Source organism: Haemaphysalis longicornis, unplaced genomic scaffold, assembly GCF_048455015.1.
Source record: "Haemaphysalis longicornis isolate Haplotype H1 unplaced genomic scaffold, Haemaphysalis longicornis Haplotype H1 scaffold_10, whole genome shotgun sequence".
Taxonomy (NCBI): domain Eukaryota; kingdom Metazoa; phylum Arthropoda; class Arachnida; order Ixodida; family Ixodidae; genus Haemaphysalis; species Haemaphysalis longicornis.
The window spans coordinates 3,455,415-3,474,278 of record NW_027526204.1 but is presented as its reverse complement, the minus strand read 5'-3'; the positions used below and the strand labels follow the sequence as shown (position 1 = coordinate 3,474,278).

The 18,864-nt window shown below is 49.7% G+C and overlaps 1 protein-coding gene and 1 pseudogene across 1 annotated transcript in view; one reads left to right on the top strand and one right to left on the bottom strand.

Annotated features, from left to right (window-relative positions):
- Window positions 1-18,864, top strand: part of LOC144158132 (major facilitator superfamily domain-containing protein 4A-like) — a 692,369-nt gene that overhangs the window by 637,532 nt on the left and 35,973 nt on the right. Inside the window, exons 8-10 of the mRNA XM_077688787.1 lie at window positions 11,396-11,543; window positions 11,803-11,873; window positions 13,411-13,528. Coding sequence (XP_077544913.1) covers window positions 11,396-11,543; window positions 11,803-11,873; window positions 13,411-13,528 — 337 coding nt within the window. The remainder of the gene's footprint in view (window positions 1-11,395; window positions 11,544-11,802; window positions 11,874-13,410; window positions 13,529-18,864) is intronic.
- Window positions 14,660-18,838, bottom strand: LOC144158023 (uncharacterized; annotated as a pseudogene).

The following is an 18,864-nucleotide window of genomic DNA, read 5'->3' as shown; positions in this document are numbered from 1 at the left end:
TGTCGTGCTACTCTACCTCCGATGACACGGTTCTGTTTACTCCATCCAGAGTATTCCTCCGCCGAAAAAACCTACCCCTTCCTTTCGCTGTTTTGGAGCTCCAGTCTGGCTGCACGTCAATGTGGATTACGAATCCGACCCCCTGCCCTTTCAGTTTGCTGCACGGCAAATCCCTCGGTAATGTTGAACCCATAGCCTCCATTCTCTACTTCGACGATGATGAAAGTACATCTGCCCTGGACATCAACGCTCTCACCACTCCGTCCTCCCATGCTCATCCGCTACCGGCCGACGCTTTCGCCTCTTCATTGGACAGCAGCTTGACCTTAACGCAGCGCACACAATTGCTCGCACTGCTAAGCGCCTTCCATTATTCCTTTGACTCGAACCAAACTGCCTTGGGCCGTACGTCAACTGTCGTCCATCACATCGACACCGGCGCACAGCCACCCTTGCGCCAGCGTCCATATCGAGTATCACCATCTGAACGCCGCGTCATTGGTGAGCAAGTGGAAGACATGCTTCGGCGAGGTGTCATCCGACCGTCGCAAAGCCCGTGGTCATCGCCACGTTTTGGCGTTGACTATCGGAGGCTTAACAAGGTGACCCGCAAAGATGTCTATCCATTGCCCCGTATTGACGATGCCCTTGACTGTTTGCACGGTGCGGAATTTTTCTCTTCATTAGATTTGCGATCCGGCTATTGGCAGGTTCCGATGGCCGAATCTGACCGACCGAAAACAGCCTTTGTTACTCCCGACGGCTTATATGAGTTTAATGTAATGCCATTTGGCCTTTGCAACGCGCCAGCAACATTTGAACGGATGATGGACAACATGTTAAGAGGTCTCAAGTGGAACACGTGTCTCTGTTATTTAGACGATGTTGTCGTGTTTTCTCCAGATTTCGAGACACACCTCATCCGGCTCAAACGAATTCTGACCTGCCTGACGGCCGCTGGTCTACAGCTAAACTTGAAAAAGTGTCGCTTCGGGGCCCGTAAATTGACAATCTTAGGCCATGTGGTGTCCAAGGAGGGTGTTCTACCTGATCCGAACAAGCTGCAGGCAGTCGCGGAGTTTCCCAAGCCGACGTCACTCAAGGCCCTCCGCAGCTTCATTGGCCTCTACTCTTATTTCCACCGGTTTGTCCGAAATTTCGCTTCCATCATAGCGCCCCTAACAAGGCTACTGGGCAGCGACAATGGAATAACTTCGTGGTCGCCGGAGTGTGACGAGGCTTTTTCTACTTTACGGCGCTTGTTGACATCACCACCCATTTTGCGCCACTACGACCCCAGCGCCCCAACCGAAGTGCACACGGACGCCAGTGGTGTCGGCCTCGGTGCTGTTCTCGCACAGCGAAAGTCTGGTTACCCGGAATACGTCGTTGCATATGCCAGCCGGACCCTCACGAAAGCGGAGTCCAATTATTCCGTAACGGAAAAGAGTGCTTGGCGATTGTTTGGGCCTTGGGAAGTTCCGACCTTACTTACATGGCCGCACATTCGACGTCGTCACCGACCACCACGCCCTATGTTGGTTGTCGTCTCTCAAAGATCCCACGGGACGGCTTGCGCGTTGGGCCCTACGTATTCAAGAATACGACATTCGCGTCGTTTACAGATCAGGGCGCAAACACTCTGACGCCGATGCCCTCTCTCGCCTCTGCCAGATTCGACGACGTGCCCCGATTCACCGGAGTCCATGGTCTCTGCGCTCACGCTTACTGACCTGAACTTTCACCAGCGATAAGACCCTTGGGTCTCTTCTATTAAAACGTACCTTACCGCCCCGACGGCCACCTCCCAACCTCGAGCACTACGACGGCAAGCAGCTCATTTCGCTGTGCGGGAGGGTCTTCTATACCGTCGCAACTATATGACCGACGGAAGGAAATGGCTGCTCGTAATACCACGCCATCTACGAGCCGAAATATGTGCAGCTTTCCACGCTGACCCCCAATCCGCCCACGCTGGCGTCTTGAAAACTTACACTAGGCTTCGTCAGCGGTATTACTGGAAGGGCATGTATAGTTTTGTGCGCAAGTACATCCGTGGCTGTGAGACCTGCCGACGCAAACAACCCCATCCAAAGCCTGAAGCAGACTTGCAACCTCTACCGTGCCCTTCGCGCCCCTTTGACCGGGTTGGAATTGACCTTTACGGACCCTTACCATTCACGCCTTCTGGGAACAGGTGGATTATCGTCGCCGTAGACCATCTTACGCGCTACGCGGAAACGTCCGCACTTCCCAGCGCTACGGCACGCGACGTCGCCATGTTCCTTCTTCATCACTTCATCCTACGTCATGGTTCCACCAAGGAGCTTCTCAGCGACAGAGGACGCGTCTTTCTGTCCGAAGTTCTGGAAGCTCTCCTCAATGAATGCAAGATTCTTCACCGGACCTGTACTTCCTACCACCCGCAGACAAATGCTTTGACGGAACGGTTCAATCGCACGCTTGGTGACATGCTTTCCATGTACATAGCGTCGGACCACTCTAACTGGGACGTGGTGCTGCCATTCGTTACTTTCGCGTATAATACCGCAACGCAAACCACCACCGGGTTCTCTCCCTTTTTCCTTCTCTACGGAAGCGAGCCCTCATGCACCATGGACACCATCCTCCCATACAGCCCCGATGCCTCGGAAGGCAAGCCCGTCTCCGATATATCGCGATACGCTGAAGAATGTCGCCAGTTAGCACGTTCCTTCACGTCCAGTGAACAAAGTCGCCAAAAGTACCAACACGACCTAGGTGGGTCATCTCCGCCTTCTTTCCCCCCTGGATCTCTTGTTTGGCTATGGATACCGCTTACAACGCCTGGCCTGTCTTCCAAGTTCCTCGCCAAATATCATGGCCCGTATAGCATCATAGAGCGCGCATCATCAGTAAACTACGTCGTCGAGCCACTCACACCATCTGACGATCTTCGTCACCGTGGCCGCAAGACTGTCCACGCCAACCGTTTGAAGCCCTACCACGAGCCGATCGTCTCGCCCTCGCCATGAAGTCGCCAGGATGGCTCCTTGTCACCCGGGGGTAATTGTAACGAAGAAGCGAGGTCCGGGTCAAGGGATTAAAGCTGCAGCCGAAATCCAAGCTGAAGCAGGACAATCCCCACGGACAATCCCCACGCATCAAGCGCACAGCATTCGCAGCGTGATCGTGTTCAGTGCTGGCTGCTCTGCTTCTTCGGCTGCTCGAGCTTCTTCTGCCTCCGTCGCTTGATCCCCTCGGTTCCTTGGCTGTCTAAATAAACCCCAGTACAATGTATATATATATATATATATATATATATATATATATATACACAGAAACATAGGTCGGCAGTCTACTACAACGCCAAAGGAGGCATAGGGGTGTGATTAGGATCTATTTTAAGTGCGAATGCACTTTATTAGCGACCCTGAATTCCGTTGACCGCCGTCCGTCCACATAGCAACAGCTGCGGGTGCGCGCGCTCCTCGTCTTCCTTGGCAACGGGGGGAGATGGCACATACTCACGTGGGGGATTGGCCAGGAATCTCCTCGTCTTCCTTGGCAACGGGGGGAGATAGTCGCGCGCTGCCTGGCCGCTGACATGGCACATACCCACGTGGGGGATTGGCCAGGAATCGGGCGTGAGAAGGGCTAATGCACCCGCTTAAAGGAGTACTGACACGAAATTTCAAAGCTGAGATCCGCTCTAGCAATCAAGTACAACGACAACACAAATAAGTGTCTGTGAATAAATGCATCTTTCTTTCTTTGTAGTTGTGTGTGTGTGTGTGATCTCTCTTTCGCGAACATTACCGAACCGCGCAAATTCAACTCCTGCATTCGCACTTTCACATTCTTCCCCTCGGGGAAATGCGGGAAATTTTTTTACTACGGTTAATGAAGTTAAGATTTTTTTTAATATAAGAAAGAAAGAAAGAAAGAAAGAAAGAAAGAAAGAAAGAAAGAAAGAAAGAAAGAAAAACACGCGCCCAGAGTGGGGACCGAACCCACGCCTTTCGATTCGGTCCGAACCCACGGGTTCGGTTCGGACTTCTGTATTTCCTCAACGAGCACCTCATTTCCTTACTAAATATATATATATAGTAAAAAATGGGTATAGCTTCTAACAAAACTGTTTATTGGTCGACGTTTCGATCGGATGCCGATCTTTCTCAAGACAACATTTCGTATTTGTGTGCACCAATTTATAAGCTCGTCGTCCAACGACGCCGGAAAAAGAGAGAGGGGGGATTTGGGGAGACAGGTAGCAACAAACACACTCTCGGCGAGGTGAGGTGGAGGTTTGCAAAAAAGAGAGAGAAAAAAAAAGAGCAAAAGAAAGAAAACGAAAAAAAAACCTAAACATACAGAAAAGAGAGAGGAGTACACAACTCTTTCAAAACGCTGTCCTCCATCGTTCGTCAGCTTGTAGAACGAGTGACAGGTAGCGCCCGCTTCAGAGGGGGGCCGCTCTGCTTAAGAAACGAAAGCGCAAAGCAGTAACAGGGACGCTATCACACCATCGCTGGGAGGCACAGAATTCTAATGGTCACTGACATTACTGGAAGAGTTGACAGGAAGCGGTCGCAGCCGCACACATTTGTAAGTGACGCCCACCCTACGAAATAAACAGGCAGGCAGTGTAGGTACGATCTCCGCACTGTAGCTCAAAGCATGCACGATTCCGCCTACCGGCAGGACGGGCGAGCGCCATTCATCATTCTTAGCTCTATTCTTCTGCCCTGTCCGGGCAGCCGACAGGTCGCCCCAACTATGTACTCTACTTCATCCTGCTGCTTATGTGGCGGCCATGCCACACTATCCCATATCATATCATCTGGGCTTTCCCAAAAAAAAAACCTCCGTCGCATGCCCCCGCGTGAGGGACACGAGTAAATGCAGAGCATTGGGGGCGGTCACGTGGCGTAGGTTGTGGTAGTTGGCGGTGGTAGTTGTAGTTGTTGCTGTCGTAGGGGTTGGGTAGTTGGGTTGCGAGACGAGAGAGAGAGAGAGAGAGAGAGAGAGAGAGAGAGAGAGAGAGAGAGAGAGAGAGAGAGAGAGACGAGAGACGTAAGTACGTAACGTATTATTTATTTCCATCGTTTGCATCCCACCCTCTCTGCGGGGAAATCGGTTGAATCTTTATTATTATTCTTTTCTTTCTTTTCTTTTCTTTCCTTTCTTATTATCCCTCTCGGGAGGGCAGTGCGCCATCGTCGAAGTTCATAAGCGATGGAAGCAACACCTTCAACCAGTACCGCGACGCGAGCCAACGTCAGCGTTGCAGTACCAGTTCAAGACATCGTGCCATCCTCTTCATTGACGGCGGCAGAAGACAAGGCGGCGAGACGGAGCGCTGCCGACGCCGAACGCAAGCGTCTGAAGCGCGCTGCCGACGCCGAACTTCGTGCACGAGAAGCCCCGGCCAAACGTCAACGTCGGGCCGCGGATCCTCCGCTCGGGCAGCAAGTATATTAAGTGCAATGCACTTCTTAAGCGACCCTGAACCTGCGTCCACCGGCGATGTCCGCGCACGTGGAGATGGGCGCGCGCAGCCTGGCCGCTGACATAGCACATACCCACGTGGGGGATTGGCCAGGAATCTCCTCGTCTTTCTTGGCAACGGGGGGAGATGGGCGCGCGCTGCCTGGCCGCTGACATGGCACATACCCACGTGGGGGATTGGCCAAGAATCGGGCGTGAGAAGGGCTAATGCACCTGCTTAAAGGAGTACTGACACGAAATTTCAAAGCTGAGATCCGCTCCAGCAATCAAGTACAACGACAACACAAATAGGTGTCTGTGAATGAATGCATCTTTCTGTCTTTGTAGTTGTGTGTGTGTGTGTGTGTGTGTGTGATCTCTCTTTCGCGAACATTACCGAACCGCGCAAATTCAACTCGTGCATTCGCACTTTCACATTCTTCCCCTCGGGGAAACTCGGGGAATTTTTTAGATGCAGAGCATCTGATTCGCTCGCCTTGTCCCTCCGGCGTCGTCGTCGTCGGCGTTGTCCACCCCTCCCCCATTTTCCTCACCGCGCCAGCTGCGCTCTCCGCCGCTCACCCCCTCTCCTGTCCGATAGCGAACACTCTCTGGCGAGGGGCATTGGATTGGATTCGATTGGATTGGCTTGAATTGGATTTGGATTGGATTGGATTAAAGTGGATTGTGTTGGGTTGTGTTGCGTCATAGCGGCGGCACGTTGCGTCATAGCCGCGGCAGACGCGCTGGGGCCGCCGCATGTGCAGTACTCTCTCTTGCGCGGTTTCCTCTCCTTCGGGCGCGCTGCGCATATAACCGGTGTGCCGTTCTCCGGCGAAGCAACATCCACGCTTGGCTCAAACACCTAGAGTCCACGCCGGTTTACAAGTACGCTAACGTCGTCATCGACTGGTACCGGCTTGCGCAGTCCCCTCAACGTTATGCGCGCTATAAAGCGCGGTCCCTTCGCCGCTCCGCCTATGCGTCGCATCTACACAGGGGTTCTTGCGAGGATGGGAGTTTTCGTAGCGCGCGCAGTAGAGGGAGAGGAGGTAACACCTGCTGCTGCAACGCCTCTTTCACCGCCGGAGCACGCGCATGCGCGCCCGCACCTGTTGTTGAGAACGAGGAAGAGCGGGGGAGGGGCGCACGTGCTGGCTGGCTGCGGGCGCCGAGTTACGGACGCATAACATCGTGAGTTAAAGAAATGCTCTGCATTTAAAAAAGCCCAAAATACCCTCCGAGGAACAATGGGAGGTTGCGTTGTGTAGCTCGGACCCGGACCTATAGGCCCGCTTTGTCACCAGGGCTGCGTGGGTCGCTGACAACCATCAACGCGATCTAACCAACAGCATCGATTTGAAGATGCATCATCACTGATATTTCTCGAAATAAAGTTTATTACAGTGAAATCTCGGTATAACGAACTTCAGGAGGCCGCGGCAAATTGCTCGTTATTCTGAAAGGTCGTTGTAGTGAAAATCGCCAAATTTTCGACAACAAATTACAGTGTAGACCACTTATAACGTAACAGGTTATTGGGCAGAAATCCTGGCCACCGTTAGCCCTCCCATATAACTGAATGCATAAGCATACCCTTTATAATGCGGTGGCCCAAAGCACGATACCGTTTATTGTGGGGTTTTTGGTGGGTCCGCTGAAAAAAGATAAACTCCTGCGATATCTTCTCTAATTTAGGCACATACAGAAAATAAAAGAAAAAAGAAACTAGTTCTTGTGTTCCGTTTGCACGCATGTGATAACCACAACTGTCCTTGCTCTCAACACACCTCTGAATCCCCGCACCTCAAAATATGAGTTCGTAGTACTGAGGCGTTGTTAATATGGCACGGAATTAAAGGGGCCGGGCCTGAGATGGATTTCAAAGCGTTTTTGTTTGTGTCAGAAAACTACTCTATAGTTGTTGTAGAAACAAGTCCAAAAATAGTAAGCATTTTCGCTCACGCTAACAAAAGTTATTACCCTGACGAGACAGAACTATTTGTTGGCTCGGCGGCATGCGATGACGACATAGTCCGACCTCGTCCGAGGTGAAGCACTCATTTCATGGTTGGCCGCAGGAATGTCCACGATTTTTGACGGCGGCGATCATTGGTTTACACCACGTCGTCGTCGGCGCGGCACTCCCTTGGAGCGCCGTTCGTTACCACCTCATAACTGAAACAACGTCGAGGCTACGCTCGAAACACAGATGGTACAAAGAATCCTTTCGGGTACAGCGTCCACGAAAGCAAACCTCCTTCAAAATGAAAATACAATACGGCGTTCCGCAGGGCTCCATTTTGGGACCACTGTTATTTCTCGTTTATATTAATGATGTTGCGACAATAACAGGTTGTTCTAATGTAATAATGTATGCTGACAACGCAAACGTTTTTTTTCTCGGGGCAAACAAAAGAATGCTTGGAAAAAACAGCTAACGATTATCTTCTGAAATTATCGTATTGGCTGCAGCAAAATCACTTAAGCCTTAATACAACCAAAACCAACTATATTATTTTTAAACCAGTAAATAAACGAGACTGCATGGACATTGATGTAAAATATGAAGGTGTTTCACTTACACAGGTTACGCAGTTAAAATTTTTAGGCGTGTGGTTTTGTTCAGACCTATCGTGGACTGTTCACGTTAACAAGCTTAAATCGGATCTATCCCGTGTAATTGTGTGTATTTATAAAATAGTGAACCTGGTACCTAGCTGGCTTAAACGGATACTATATTACTCCCTTTTTTATTCCAAATTAAGTTATGGATAGTTGGTTTGGGGCACTACTACAGCTTATAACTATAACAACCTTGTTATCCTGCAAAAGAAAATGCTGCATATACTTGAGAATTAAGGGGACAGACGTAATCTAAGAACGGGACCACTTTTTAAAGGAGCCATGAAGAGAAAACAAAAGTTTGTTTTATTCGAAAGATTAGGTGTTTCATAGTACCCCAAGCGCTTTCCCGGAAGCAAATGATGCTTTATTCACTGAGAAATAAGGCAATTTAAGCCAAAATTTTACATCTCCCGCTAAAATTGAACATTCTGTGACGTGTACAATGGCGTCATAGAGCCGGTCCATGAAATAGATACTTAGTATGTCGACTCCATATGGCACCCACACGCGGGAGTCGATCGAGACGGCGGCCATTTTAAAAATACTAGTAAAACCTAGTGCACCCGCAGCCCTAGTCATGGAATCGCCTGATCCGGAGAACAAAACTCTCGCCGAGGAGCTCGGGCTTGCATTTAACAACCTCACACCACTAAAACGCTCAATGCTTCTAAGTGCACGAGCGGCAAGAGTTGTGGGATACGCGGTGGACGGGAAAGCGACCATTCCGCGATAGCCACAACAGACGAACGCCCAGCCGTCGGCACCGCTGCCTCGTCAGCCCCGTCGCGACGGACGAATATAGACTGGTACGTATGTGCCGTATTTTGATTACGGTTAATAATAGTTCAATTTCAGTAGCAGTATCACTTATGCCAGTTGGCCGGTGTCGTGTATGGATAGCCGTTCGCGCGAGCTCTCTGCTTCGACCAGAAAGATACAAGCGTCAATGCGCGGTGTTTACGGCATTTTTTTCCCCAAGGTCAGAGCGATTTGACGAAGTCGGCGACGAGCGCCAGCATGTCTCAGGAGTGAGCTAACGTAAGGGTCCCTGCCGTAATCACTTCCTCGGAAATGAAGCGAGCACACTCGTACTTCCTTTAGCTCTCTTTCTCCTCCGTTTGCAAAGTTCACAAAACGTAGCCACTTGCTTCGCCTAGGTTCGTCGTTGGGCAGCACATGAAAGGAGATCTCCTCACCGGCGGGGATGTCGCACTCCCTCGACGATTTGCCCGTACTACATGGGCATTTCAAAATGCAGCAACGAAATTTCATTGTAAAGTACTCGAACAAACTGAAGTTTTCAGTGGTTGTAAACTGGAAACGAGCTCGTAACGACAGCAGCAAGCCAACACCATTCGAAACTTACGCGACGACTGGCACTATCTCGTCGCTTCTTGCTGTTCCTTACTCCCCTCGTTTCTATTTTTACCTTTGCTGGTTGGCGATATGACGGCCAACCTCCTGTGAAGGGATTACGATACGAAGCAAGGTCGCGGCTGTGCGTGCTGGAACCATAGAGATAATATACGCTGGAACGGTTCGTTGGCCCCGAAGAGCCTCGAACCCGAAAATTCGTCTGCGCGACGGCGAGATGTCGAGCTCGGCCGGCCCTAGTTTCGTACGCATTGGCGCACACGCTTGCGTGTTCGTTCGGACCTTCAACCGTTTACTCCACCGTTCTTTGTCATAAAAAGAATGTGCAGTATGTTTCACGGGCATTTAGCTCGCTATGCAAACTGTAAGATCTGCCTAACATGCGTTTGCTTTTGCCGGCCTCCGCCAATCGCAGAGCATTCCCAAGTGACATCACAGGTTCTGTTGCGGAAAATGAGCTGGTGGGTCGCATGGTCATTTCCTTTTTTCCTAATTATGTAGCATATTTGAGCGATGTTTGCGTTATAAGTGGTGTCGTTATGGTTCTAACGAGGCAATCTTTCGAATGAACCAAACTTGTGTTTTCTCTTCATGGCTCCTTTAAGAAACACCTTTTATTGAAAGCAGACCAAGTCTATTTTTTTTAACTCACGCAATGGATACACAATAATAAGACTCACAAAATGCCACCTGGAAATGTAAGTACATACGCAATTCGTCATCAAAAAACAAAGCTACCCTCAATACGAACAAAGTACGGGCGACAAACTATACCGTATCAAACCAATAAACTGCTAAATACCTTAGATGGAAACGTAAATTTTGACCAATCCTTCCCTTGCTTTAAAATGAAATCCACAACATTTATCACCAATCCAGGCCTCTCCTGGATAATCTTATCACACGCTCCAACTAACTACTACGCGGTAATTACAATATCTGCCACTTTCTACACTTATGTTATATGTCCCAATTCGATGTTCTCTAATCATGAAAATGCTGCTTCTGAATACATGTTTCTTTATTGATCTCTGAGTTCTGAGTTCATGTTCATGGTTCTGAGTTCATGATTTCTCAGTTCATGTATAATCTGTACTGTACATGCATTGTATTTGCCTATTATTGCATTATTTTTATGAGGTTGTTTTTTATGTAACGAACCGCAAAGCTGAACGGTTCATTATGTTCTGAATGTATGTATTGACTGGTGTAAAGGCACCGAGGCCCCGTCATGCATTTCTTGCCTTTAGCCTCGGTGCCATCTTAGGCAGTGTCTGAGAAAAATAAATGAAAAAAAATTCAAAGAAAACTGATGATACTCTAACACCAGACACGGAGCGCTGAGCGATCACGCTGGCTGCAAGCGTCGTTGCTCCTGCGGTCAGTGTATCCTTCCGCCGAGAACGGAGGAGCGTCAAGCCTGGTTTGGGCCGGTGTGTAAGTGCTTTACACTCCGGTATAAAACAAATATGTGCGACTGTGTTAACGCACACACACACACAAAAGATGTTTTTTGTAGCTTTCTGATGTTTTTACGCTCGTAAAAAAATGATTAAATCAAGAGCGCACTATTACGTCACGATTAGTTCAAGACATAGCCGCTGTGCTCCGATACCATCGACCCCCCGAAAACCCCAATCTCAGGGGCCCTTTAAATAAAACAATCGTTATTTTGAAAAGCTCGCTATTCTGAAGTACATATTAGGGAAATAATTTTACGTGAAAACAATGAGCAGTCAGCGTGAGATTTCTTAAATGTTCGTTATTCTGAAATGTTCGTTAATGTGGTTTTCGTTTTACCGAGATTTGACTGTATCTCTCTCTCTCTCTCTCCCTCTCTCGTGTTTTCCTTTCGTTGCTTCATGCACGCCGTCGGATGTTCACATACAGCTGGTGACACGCGCTCTCTCTCCTGCCTGCGCAGGGCGGCTGCACGGCGGGCGTGTCGCTGATGATGTGTTTCCCGTGGAGCAAGGCGTGCCTCATCATGGGCACCATGCTCATCGGCATCTTCATGAGCAGCGTCTTCCCCACGGCCCTGTCTCTCGCCGAGCAGTGCATCTGCGTCACGCGTGAGTGGCAAGAAAGCATCCCCTGGGGCTGCTCCTCCGCAGTTCATTGCTTGCTCAAACTGATTGGGCACCGCCATCACAGCGAGTGGCCTCCTTCACATTACACCGAACTCGATTAATGTTTCCGTACAAGGTACAATCGTCCTAAGCGCCCCGTCCTTTCCAGTGCCCAATCGGCGGAAGCGGAAAGCGGTTCTTGTGCGCATTCTTGTTTCAGCCGAACGTCGCGATTTTTACCCTTTGCCTGTTTGCTTTGCAGCTCGAATAACCAGCACACTGGTCTTCGGAGCAGCGCTGGGGGAGATGTCGATGCCGGTGATTCTCGGACACGTGAGTCGACTGGCGTTACGTCCTAGGCTCGCCTCGCACCTGCTGTCACAGAGAACTTTCCTGCGCACAGTCCGAAATAATGTGTAAATGTAAATGTGTAACGTGTGAATAATGTGCATTACTGTACTGGCAAATGTCTTCCTTAAGCAATGAACCAACTAGCATATTTTACTCAAGCAATCAATCAGGCTAGCTAACAGTTGCTGACTAAATTGGCTCTTGATTCGAGTACTCCTAGACGATTGTAACGATTTGAGTTCAAAACGGTATAAATGGTGATTGGCTGAGTAATGAATGACCGACCGAATTAACAGTTTATTCGCGTGAGAAATGATAAATCGCCGAAACCCCAATGACGAAAATGGCTGTCAGCCTCAGGAGGCGCATTCGTCCGACCTCCTCGATCCCAGCCCCTTTCAGTTCTGTGGCTCAAAGAGAGGAGCAGCTCATGTCTCATGTTTACCTAGGTGAGATATGAGCTCGGGAAACATGCGCTGGAATGGATCACATTGAGAGCGTAGGGGGAACCTTGACCAACCAGGTACTTTAACGCGCAATTTCTCCGGCAGCGTTGTTGTTCTGCAGCTTGACCCCGGTTGCTCCTTAGTGTGCGCCGTTCTCAGCACATGCATCCTCCGCTTTTTGATTGTAATGACCCCGGCTGCCCCGCATGGTCGCAGTGACGGCGCTCTGGTCGCCTAACAAGGTTCACTAGAATACGCCGTTTGTCACCAATGAGAAGGGCCGAGCGGGTAGTTACCGCGGACAGGAGGCCATCAGGCCCGCAAAGAAGCGAGGAACAAAGCCGTACTGTCCGAACCGTTCGCCTGCCCAGAACGGTCTCACTTTTCTTTTCGCCGTAGCCACCTGCGGTTGTGCCAAGCTGGTACAAACAAAACTCTCAGCGCCGTGTGGGGGCGCTGCTTGTTAGTTGACATTGCTTTTTGAAGGCCGGGCAGGTTGTCTGAGGAACCGGTACAGGAAGAATGGTGCGTAGGCTTCGGCAGAGAGCTAGAAACCATGCGACACATTGTAACGGTGTGCAAAAGTATCCGTCCAGTCTTCAGTGAGGGAGCCATCCAGCTTCCGGAAGCCCTTGGCTTTAAGGTTAACGGAAAAGTGAATTGGGCTGCAGTAGAGATTCGTAAAAGAAGGTTACAATGTTGCTGGGAAAAGACCAGAGAACAAACTGGGAAGACATGCGAACAAAGAAGTCACACAAGCACCGAATTTTCATAAAGGTATTCTCTTTTTATTTTATTTTATGTTTTTTTATTTATTTTTGATTTTTTTTCGCGAGGTGATTGTACAGTGGCTTGAGGACTAAGGCCGCTGTGCAACGCCACCCCGTTATAAAGGGGAAGCCGCTAAGCATCATCATCAGCATTGTAACACTATTGTTCCGTGTGCAATCACGTTGATGCGGCCGCTGCAGCGAAGTAAACAGCCGTGAGGATCCTACTCTATCCACAACCCAGCGTGGCGCGTGACGTGATGTGCTTGAAAACCGCCGAGGCCTGGTGGTCCGCTCGCGCAGGAGTTTCACCGCGTGGGACCCACCGCATTCCTGGTGACGTGCCAAGTGCTCTGCCTGCTGTCGTGCGCCACCTACGTGGGCCTGTGGGCTGTCGGTCACCAGATCACTGGAGGGAGAGGTACGTGCGCATGCCAGTTGTTCAATGGGCCAAATTTATGGATTCACTTACGAGTTGTACGGAAGCCTGTGGTGCAGATGCACTCGTGCGCAATGCATGATTAGCAAATAAATCCGCGTGTGGCCTTGGATTAGCGCCTAACAAGCAGTGGTTACGTTCATTCTGTGCTGGTCGCGGTGTCTCTACGGCCGTCAGTGGATGTGGCGTCAGGAGTGACCTTATATTTCCCTCTCAATTACGACTACTGCATACCTACCCTTTCATTTGATACGTCGGCCATAATGGACACTTTATCAGCCCCCTCATTGGTTGCGCGGGTCGCTCAGGCAGCGCCAGGGTGAGTCGGCGGCCAGCAGGGCAGACTAGCTGGCGTTGTTACGCTTGTTTGGTTGAGAGGGCGTTGACGGTTCTTGATTAAAAATAGCGTTCGCTAAAAACTGGCCGCGCGTCTGCTTGCTGCGCTGCAAACGTCATCGAAAGACGAGAGTCTCATGTCGCCCCTCCCACGTCCTCCCTCCTCCTCCTCCCCTCTCCGACCTTCCATGCCAAAGTCAAAAGATGTCTGGTCAGGCACCGAGTGCACGAAAGAAATTTGACTTACGGCGGATAACCCGAACGCAGATCCCCACCTCAGAGGCCCGTCGCAGCCTTACCCGAAGGTGAGAGAAACAAAACTGCAACAGGAAACTACAACGCCACGTCTCCTTAACAACAAAACAAGCATAAATCAATTCCAATCAATTGGGAAAACAAGACTGGAATCAACTGTGCGTCAAATTAGAAGGGACCCCGAGCATGTGAGGAACGTGGAATATTTTGAGGTAACTCGTTTCAGGCAATATCGAGTCAAAGTTCGCGACCAGGAAACTCGTGAAACGCCTCCCCCCAAATTTTGCTGGCACTGAGGAAGAGATCTTGGAAGCAGTAAAAAAAGATATTGGTCGGGGACAACACCAGTGACATTTTACATGATGTTACACGACTGGACTACGAAGTAATCCCAAAGCCAGAACTGCAATAAGCCCTTCACCATGCGGAGCCCAGCTTGATGTCACTCTGGTCGCGGGTGGAGCCCGTGACCAGAGTGACATCAAGCTGGGCTCCAATAACAAGCAAGACGTGACGGAACATCAGATCGAAATAAATATACTGCGGGAGCTATACTTAGTGTAATGATCCGAGGCTGTTCACTTGGGAACCCTCCTTTTATTCTGTTCCTCAACCTTCTCTTCTTCCCCTGCCCCTAGTCCTGCCTTCGTCGTCTTCGGCTCTCCACACTCTCCGGGGCCCTGTTTTCGTCCTTCCTCTGTGTGTAGGGAACCACGTTGCTGATGGCCGCGACTTCCACAGTCCCGTTGCCCGTCATGTACCAGACGGTCTTCAAAACGCCATTGGTAGATGCTGTCTTGATAACTTCGAAGGGCCCGATAGGTCTGGTTTTTGAGTTGCCACATCCTTTTCGCACCAAGACCAAATCGCCTGGTGAAATAGCCGGAATACTCGTGTTGTGGCGCCTGTCGAAGAAACGTTTCATCGTCTCCCTATACTTCATTTCACTCTCGACTGTCCTTTTCGTTTCTTGAAGTTTAAGCCTTGTCGTCAGACCAAGGATCTCGTCAGCGGGCAGGTATGATGGCTTACCAAAGGCTGCATACTGAGGGCTGCACACCAGCGCACTTGTGTGCGACCGGTTATGATGCGTGACCGCCGCCTCCAGACATCACTTCCAACCCCCGGGAAAGTTAGTGTAGAAGTGGATGTACTGTTTAATATCTCGTATGGCCCGTTCTGCAAGACCATTAGCCGCCGGGTGATATGGGGCTGCAAACTTGAGTGTGATGCCTTTGCTTTCCGCCCAGCGTATCATTGCTCGGCTCCTGAAAGCAGGTCCATTGTCAGACACAACGTATTTTACGCCATTAAACATCTCTCTGTTCAAAAGCGCTATTACAGTATTTGCGTCCTCCTTTCCTGGTTTTGCAGCCACTATCCTGGAGCATTCATCGATACACAATAAGAAAGACTGTGTCCTTCTTACCCCTTCACCCTTCTTTTTGAGCTCCGCAAAATCGAGATGCACTGTCTCAAATGGTATTTTTGAATGGGCTGGCAAAGTCATTGCATCCATTTTCTGTTTGTATTTGGCCTTGTTGATTTGGCATGAGTGACACGAGCGGATGTATGCGCTTACATCTCTTTTCATGTGTGGCCAAGTGAAGCTCTTCCTGATCTTGTAATAGGTTCGCCAGAAGCCGTCGTGACCTCCTGACTCTGGACAGTCATGGTAGAACTCCAGAACTTTTCTGACCAGTGTAGGTGGAACGTGAAACCGTCCATCTACACACTGTAGTTCTGTTCCTTCCCACAGCCTCAGAGCCATCAGTGCATTTACTTCTTCACAAGTCTTGGAGCTTATGTCGATAGGAAGACGGGAAAGGGCATCCGCATCTGAAAGCAACTGCCCGGATCGGTGCAATACGTTGAAATCGAACTGCTGCAATTCGCTGATCCACCGAGATACTCGTCCTTTAGGTTGACTGTCATGCAGGAGATATGTAAGGGCCTGGTGGTCAGTAAAAAGCTTGAACTTCTTGCCCTCGAGGTACGATCGAAAGTACCTCACCGCTAGCACAACAGCCAGAGCCTCTTTCTCTGTTGTACAGTAGTTCTCTTCAGTCTTGTTGAACGTATACGAGTAGTATCCAACCACGTGTAGTTTTCGATCGTTTGTAGCCGAATGTCCTCGTTGGTATAGGACGGCGCCTGCACCATAGTGAGAAGCGTCCGTGGTGAGCTCAAAAGGAAATGAGAAGTCTGGCAGTGTGAGTACGGGGTCAGATGAAATGGCTGACACTAGGTCGTGGTACGCTTTTTCGCACTCTTCTGTCCACTGGAAAGCCGTACCCTTTTGAAGCAGGCTTGTTAGTGGCTTGGCACGAGCAGCGAAACCCGGAATAAAGCTCCGGAAGTGTCCTGCCAGACCGAGAAAAACTCGCAGTGCGTGTATCTTTTCAGGTCGCTTCATATTTCGTACCCGTTCAACGGACTCCTCTTTCGTGCTTTTAGTGAAGCCATCCAGCACGCGCCCGAGAAATGTGATTTTCGGCTTAAAGAACTCACTTTTCTTAAAATTTACTTTCAGCTTGGCTGCACTCAGGGCGGTCAAGACAGCGGTCAAATGTTCCGCATGTGAGCTATCATCCTTGGAGTACACTATAATGTCATCAACATAAACATTGCAAAATAGGCCCAAAAATGGTTTCAACACCCCATTCATCATCTTCTGAAACCAGGCGGGGCTGTTCTTCCACCCGAAAGGTACTCGGTTGTATTCGTACACGTCGAAGGGTGTGACAAAAGTCGTGTACTGTTTGTACTCTTCCTCTAGAGGAATCTGCCAAAATCCCTTGCACAAGTCTATGCGAGAGAAGACGCGGCAGCCTCCCGTCTCTTCAATGATGTTGTCTATTCGTGGCATCGGAAATGGGAAAAGGTCAGTTTGTCTGTTTAGAATCCTGTAATCTGTGCAAAAACGCAATGAGCCATCTTCTTTTAACGCTAATGTAATGGGGGAAGCAAATTTGGAGACTGACGGGCGTATTATTTCAGCTTCCAGCATGTGCTGAAGTTCTTTCTTTAGCCAAAGTCTTCTTTCACGGGACATATTGTAAGGCTTTCGTCTAATGGGTGTTACATCAGCAAGCTTGAAAGGAACAGAGAATTTTGTTGTTGCTGGCGGGTAAGTACCGACGCAAACGAGCTCTGGAAACTTGAGGGGAACGTCCTCCTCACACCGAACAAGTCGGTCTGTCGTGCTCAGTGAACCGCAGGCCTCCATGTCAACGCAGACATTATCATTCCAGTATAGGTTTATTTTAAGTCTTTTCATATCAGGTCCTGAGAGTAGAAATTGGTATTCGCACCCATTAACAACTAAGGCGTCGATCTCTGTGCTTTGACCTTGGTACGTCACCTTGGCTTTTATCCACTCATCGTAAAGTTGTCTCCTTCCGTCAAAGCCCTGTATTTGTACTGGTCTCCCTTTAAGAATATCTTTTTCAGACACAAGGGACTTGTTTATAACGGACACGGAAGCGCCACTATCAACTAGTGCTGTGACGTCGGTGCCGTTAACTCCCAACGTTATGAAAAGAAGATTTAATGTGGTGAAGTAAACAGTCTCAATTTTTGTCGTCGGGTGGGACTGATCACCCTCATTTATTAGTTTTTTTTCTGGGTTGCTTCAGCGTCACTATGTGCTTCGACTTGACGGGACTCATCCGAGGTTATATTGTCACTGCAGGGGGGTGCAAGGTTAATGACACCATGTCCTCGGTACGAATTTCTTTGTGTACCCGATGACACTTCGGAAGATCCAGACCTCTGTGACGCTTGCCCGGTTTCGAAATTGAAACGTCGCGTACCCTGCATTCTCGGAGGAGCATCTATGCACAAGCCTTGAAAGCACTCCAAAAGTTCCTCGATTGTCTTTGGGGACTTAAGCTGCACCTGCTTCTGAAGATCCTTAGGCAACCCGTGAATAATCAGTGGCACAGATGAAGACTCCGGGAGATTTGAATCAGCCATTTTTAGTAGGCGTCTTTTCTCGTAAAAATACTCCAAGGGTTTGCCCGATCGGTATTTATAGAAAATTGCACGGTCCCACCATTCCACGGGGTTTTCCTTGAACGCTGCGAGAAAGCTTGCCTTCCAGCTGTCCCAGCTGTCTGACGCGTGTGTGGAGAAGTGTAGCTCATACCACTTCTTTGCAAGTCCCGTCAAAAACAGCCGCATGTTTTCCACTCGGTCGGTAGCTTCGTGCCAGGAGTTCTTCTCGGATGCGTATTCATAGGAACGAATCCAATCCTCAGGACTTGAGCTCTCTCCGTCAAACCGATCCGGCTTCACCATTTCTGTGCGCTCTCTTTGTTGAGCTTGGACCGTAGCGATGAGGGTCTCCATGAGCTGCTGTTGCCTCTCTGCCTGCCGTTGTTGCTCTTGCAGAATCAGAAGGAGGCCTGGGTCCATGGTGGTAACGTTAACATTCGGTGTCGTGTTCGTGTTCCCTGACGCCCTCATGGTTGGCTCCATGAAGTATTCCTGGAACTCGGACAGCTTCACCCTGAGCTTGAGAGAAGACTGGGTAGTCAGGTCCTCGGTTGTCTGGCCGGTCTTCTTTGCCACCAAGTCACACAGTTGTGGTGTTGTGATGCACTCGGGCAAGACGTACGGCACTTCGTCGTCGACTTGGCATGACGTGAAGTAAAACTTGCCTTGTGAGTTCCGCGTGGCATGCAGAGTAATCCACATAGTGTCCGTCTTTGGAATCCTGTCGG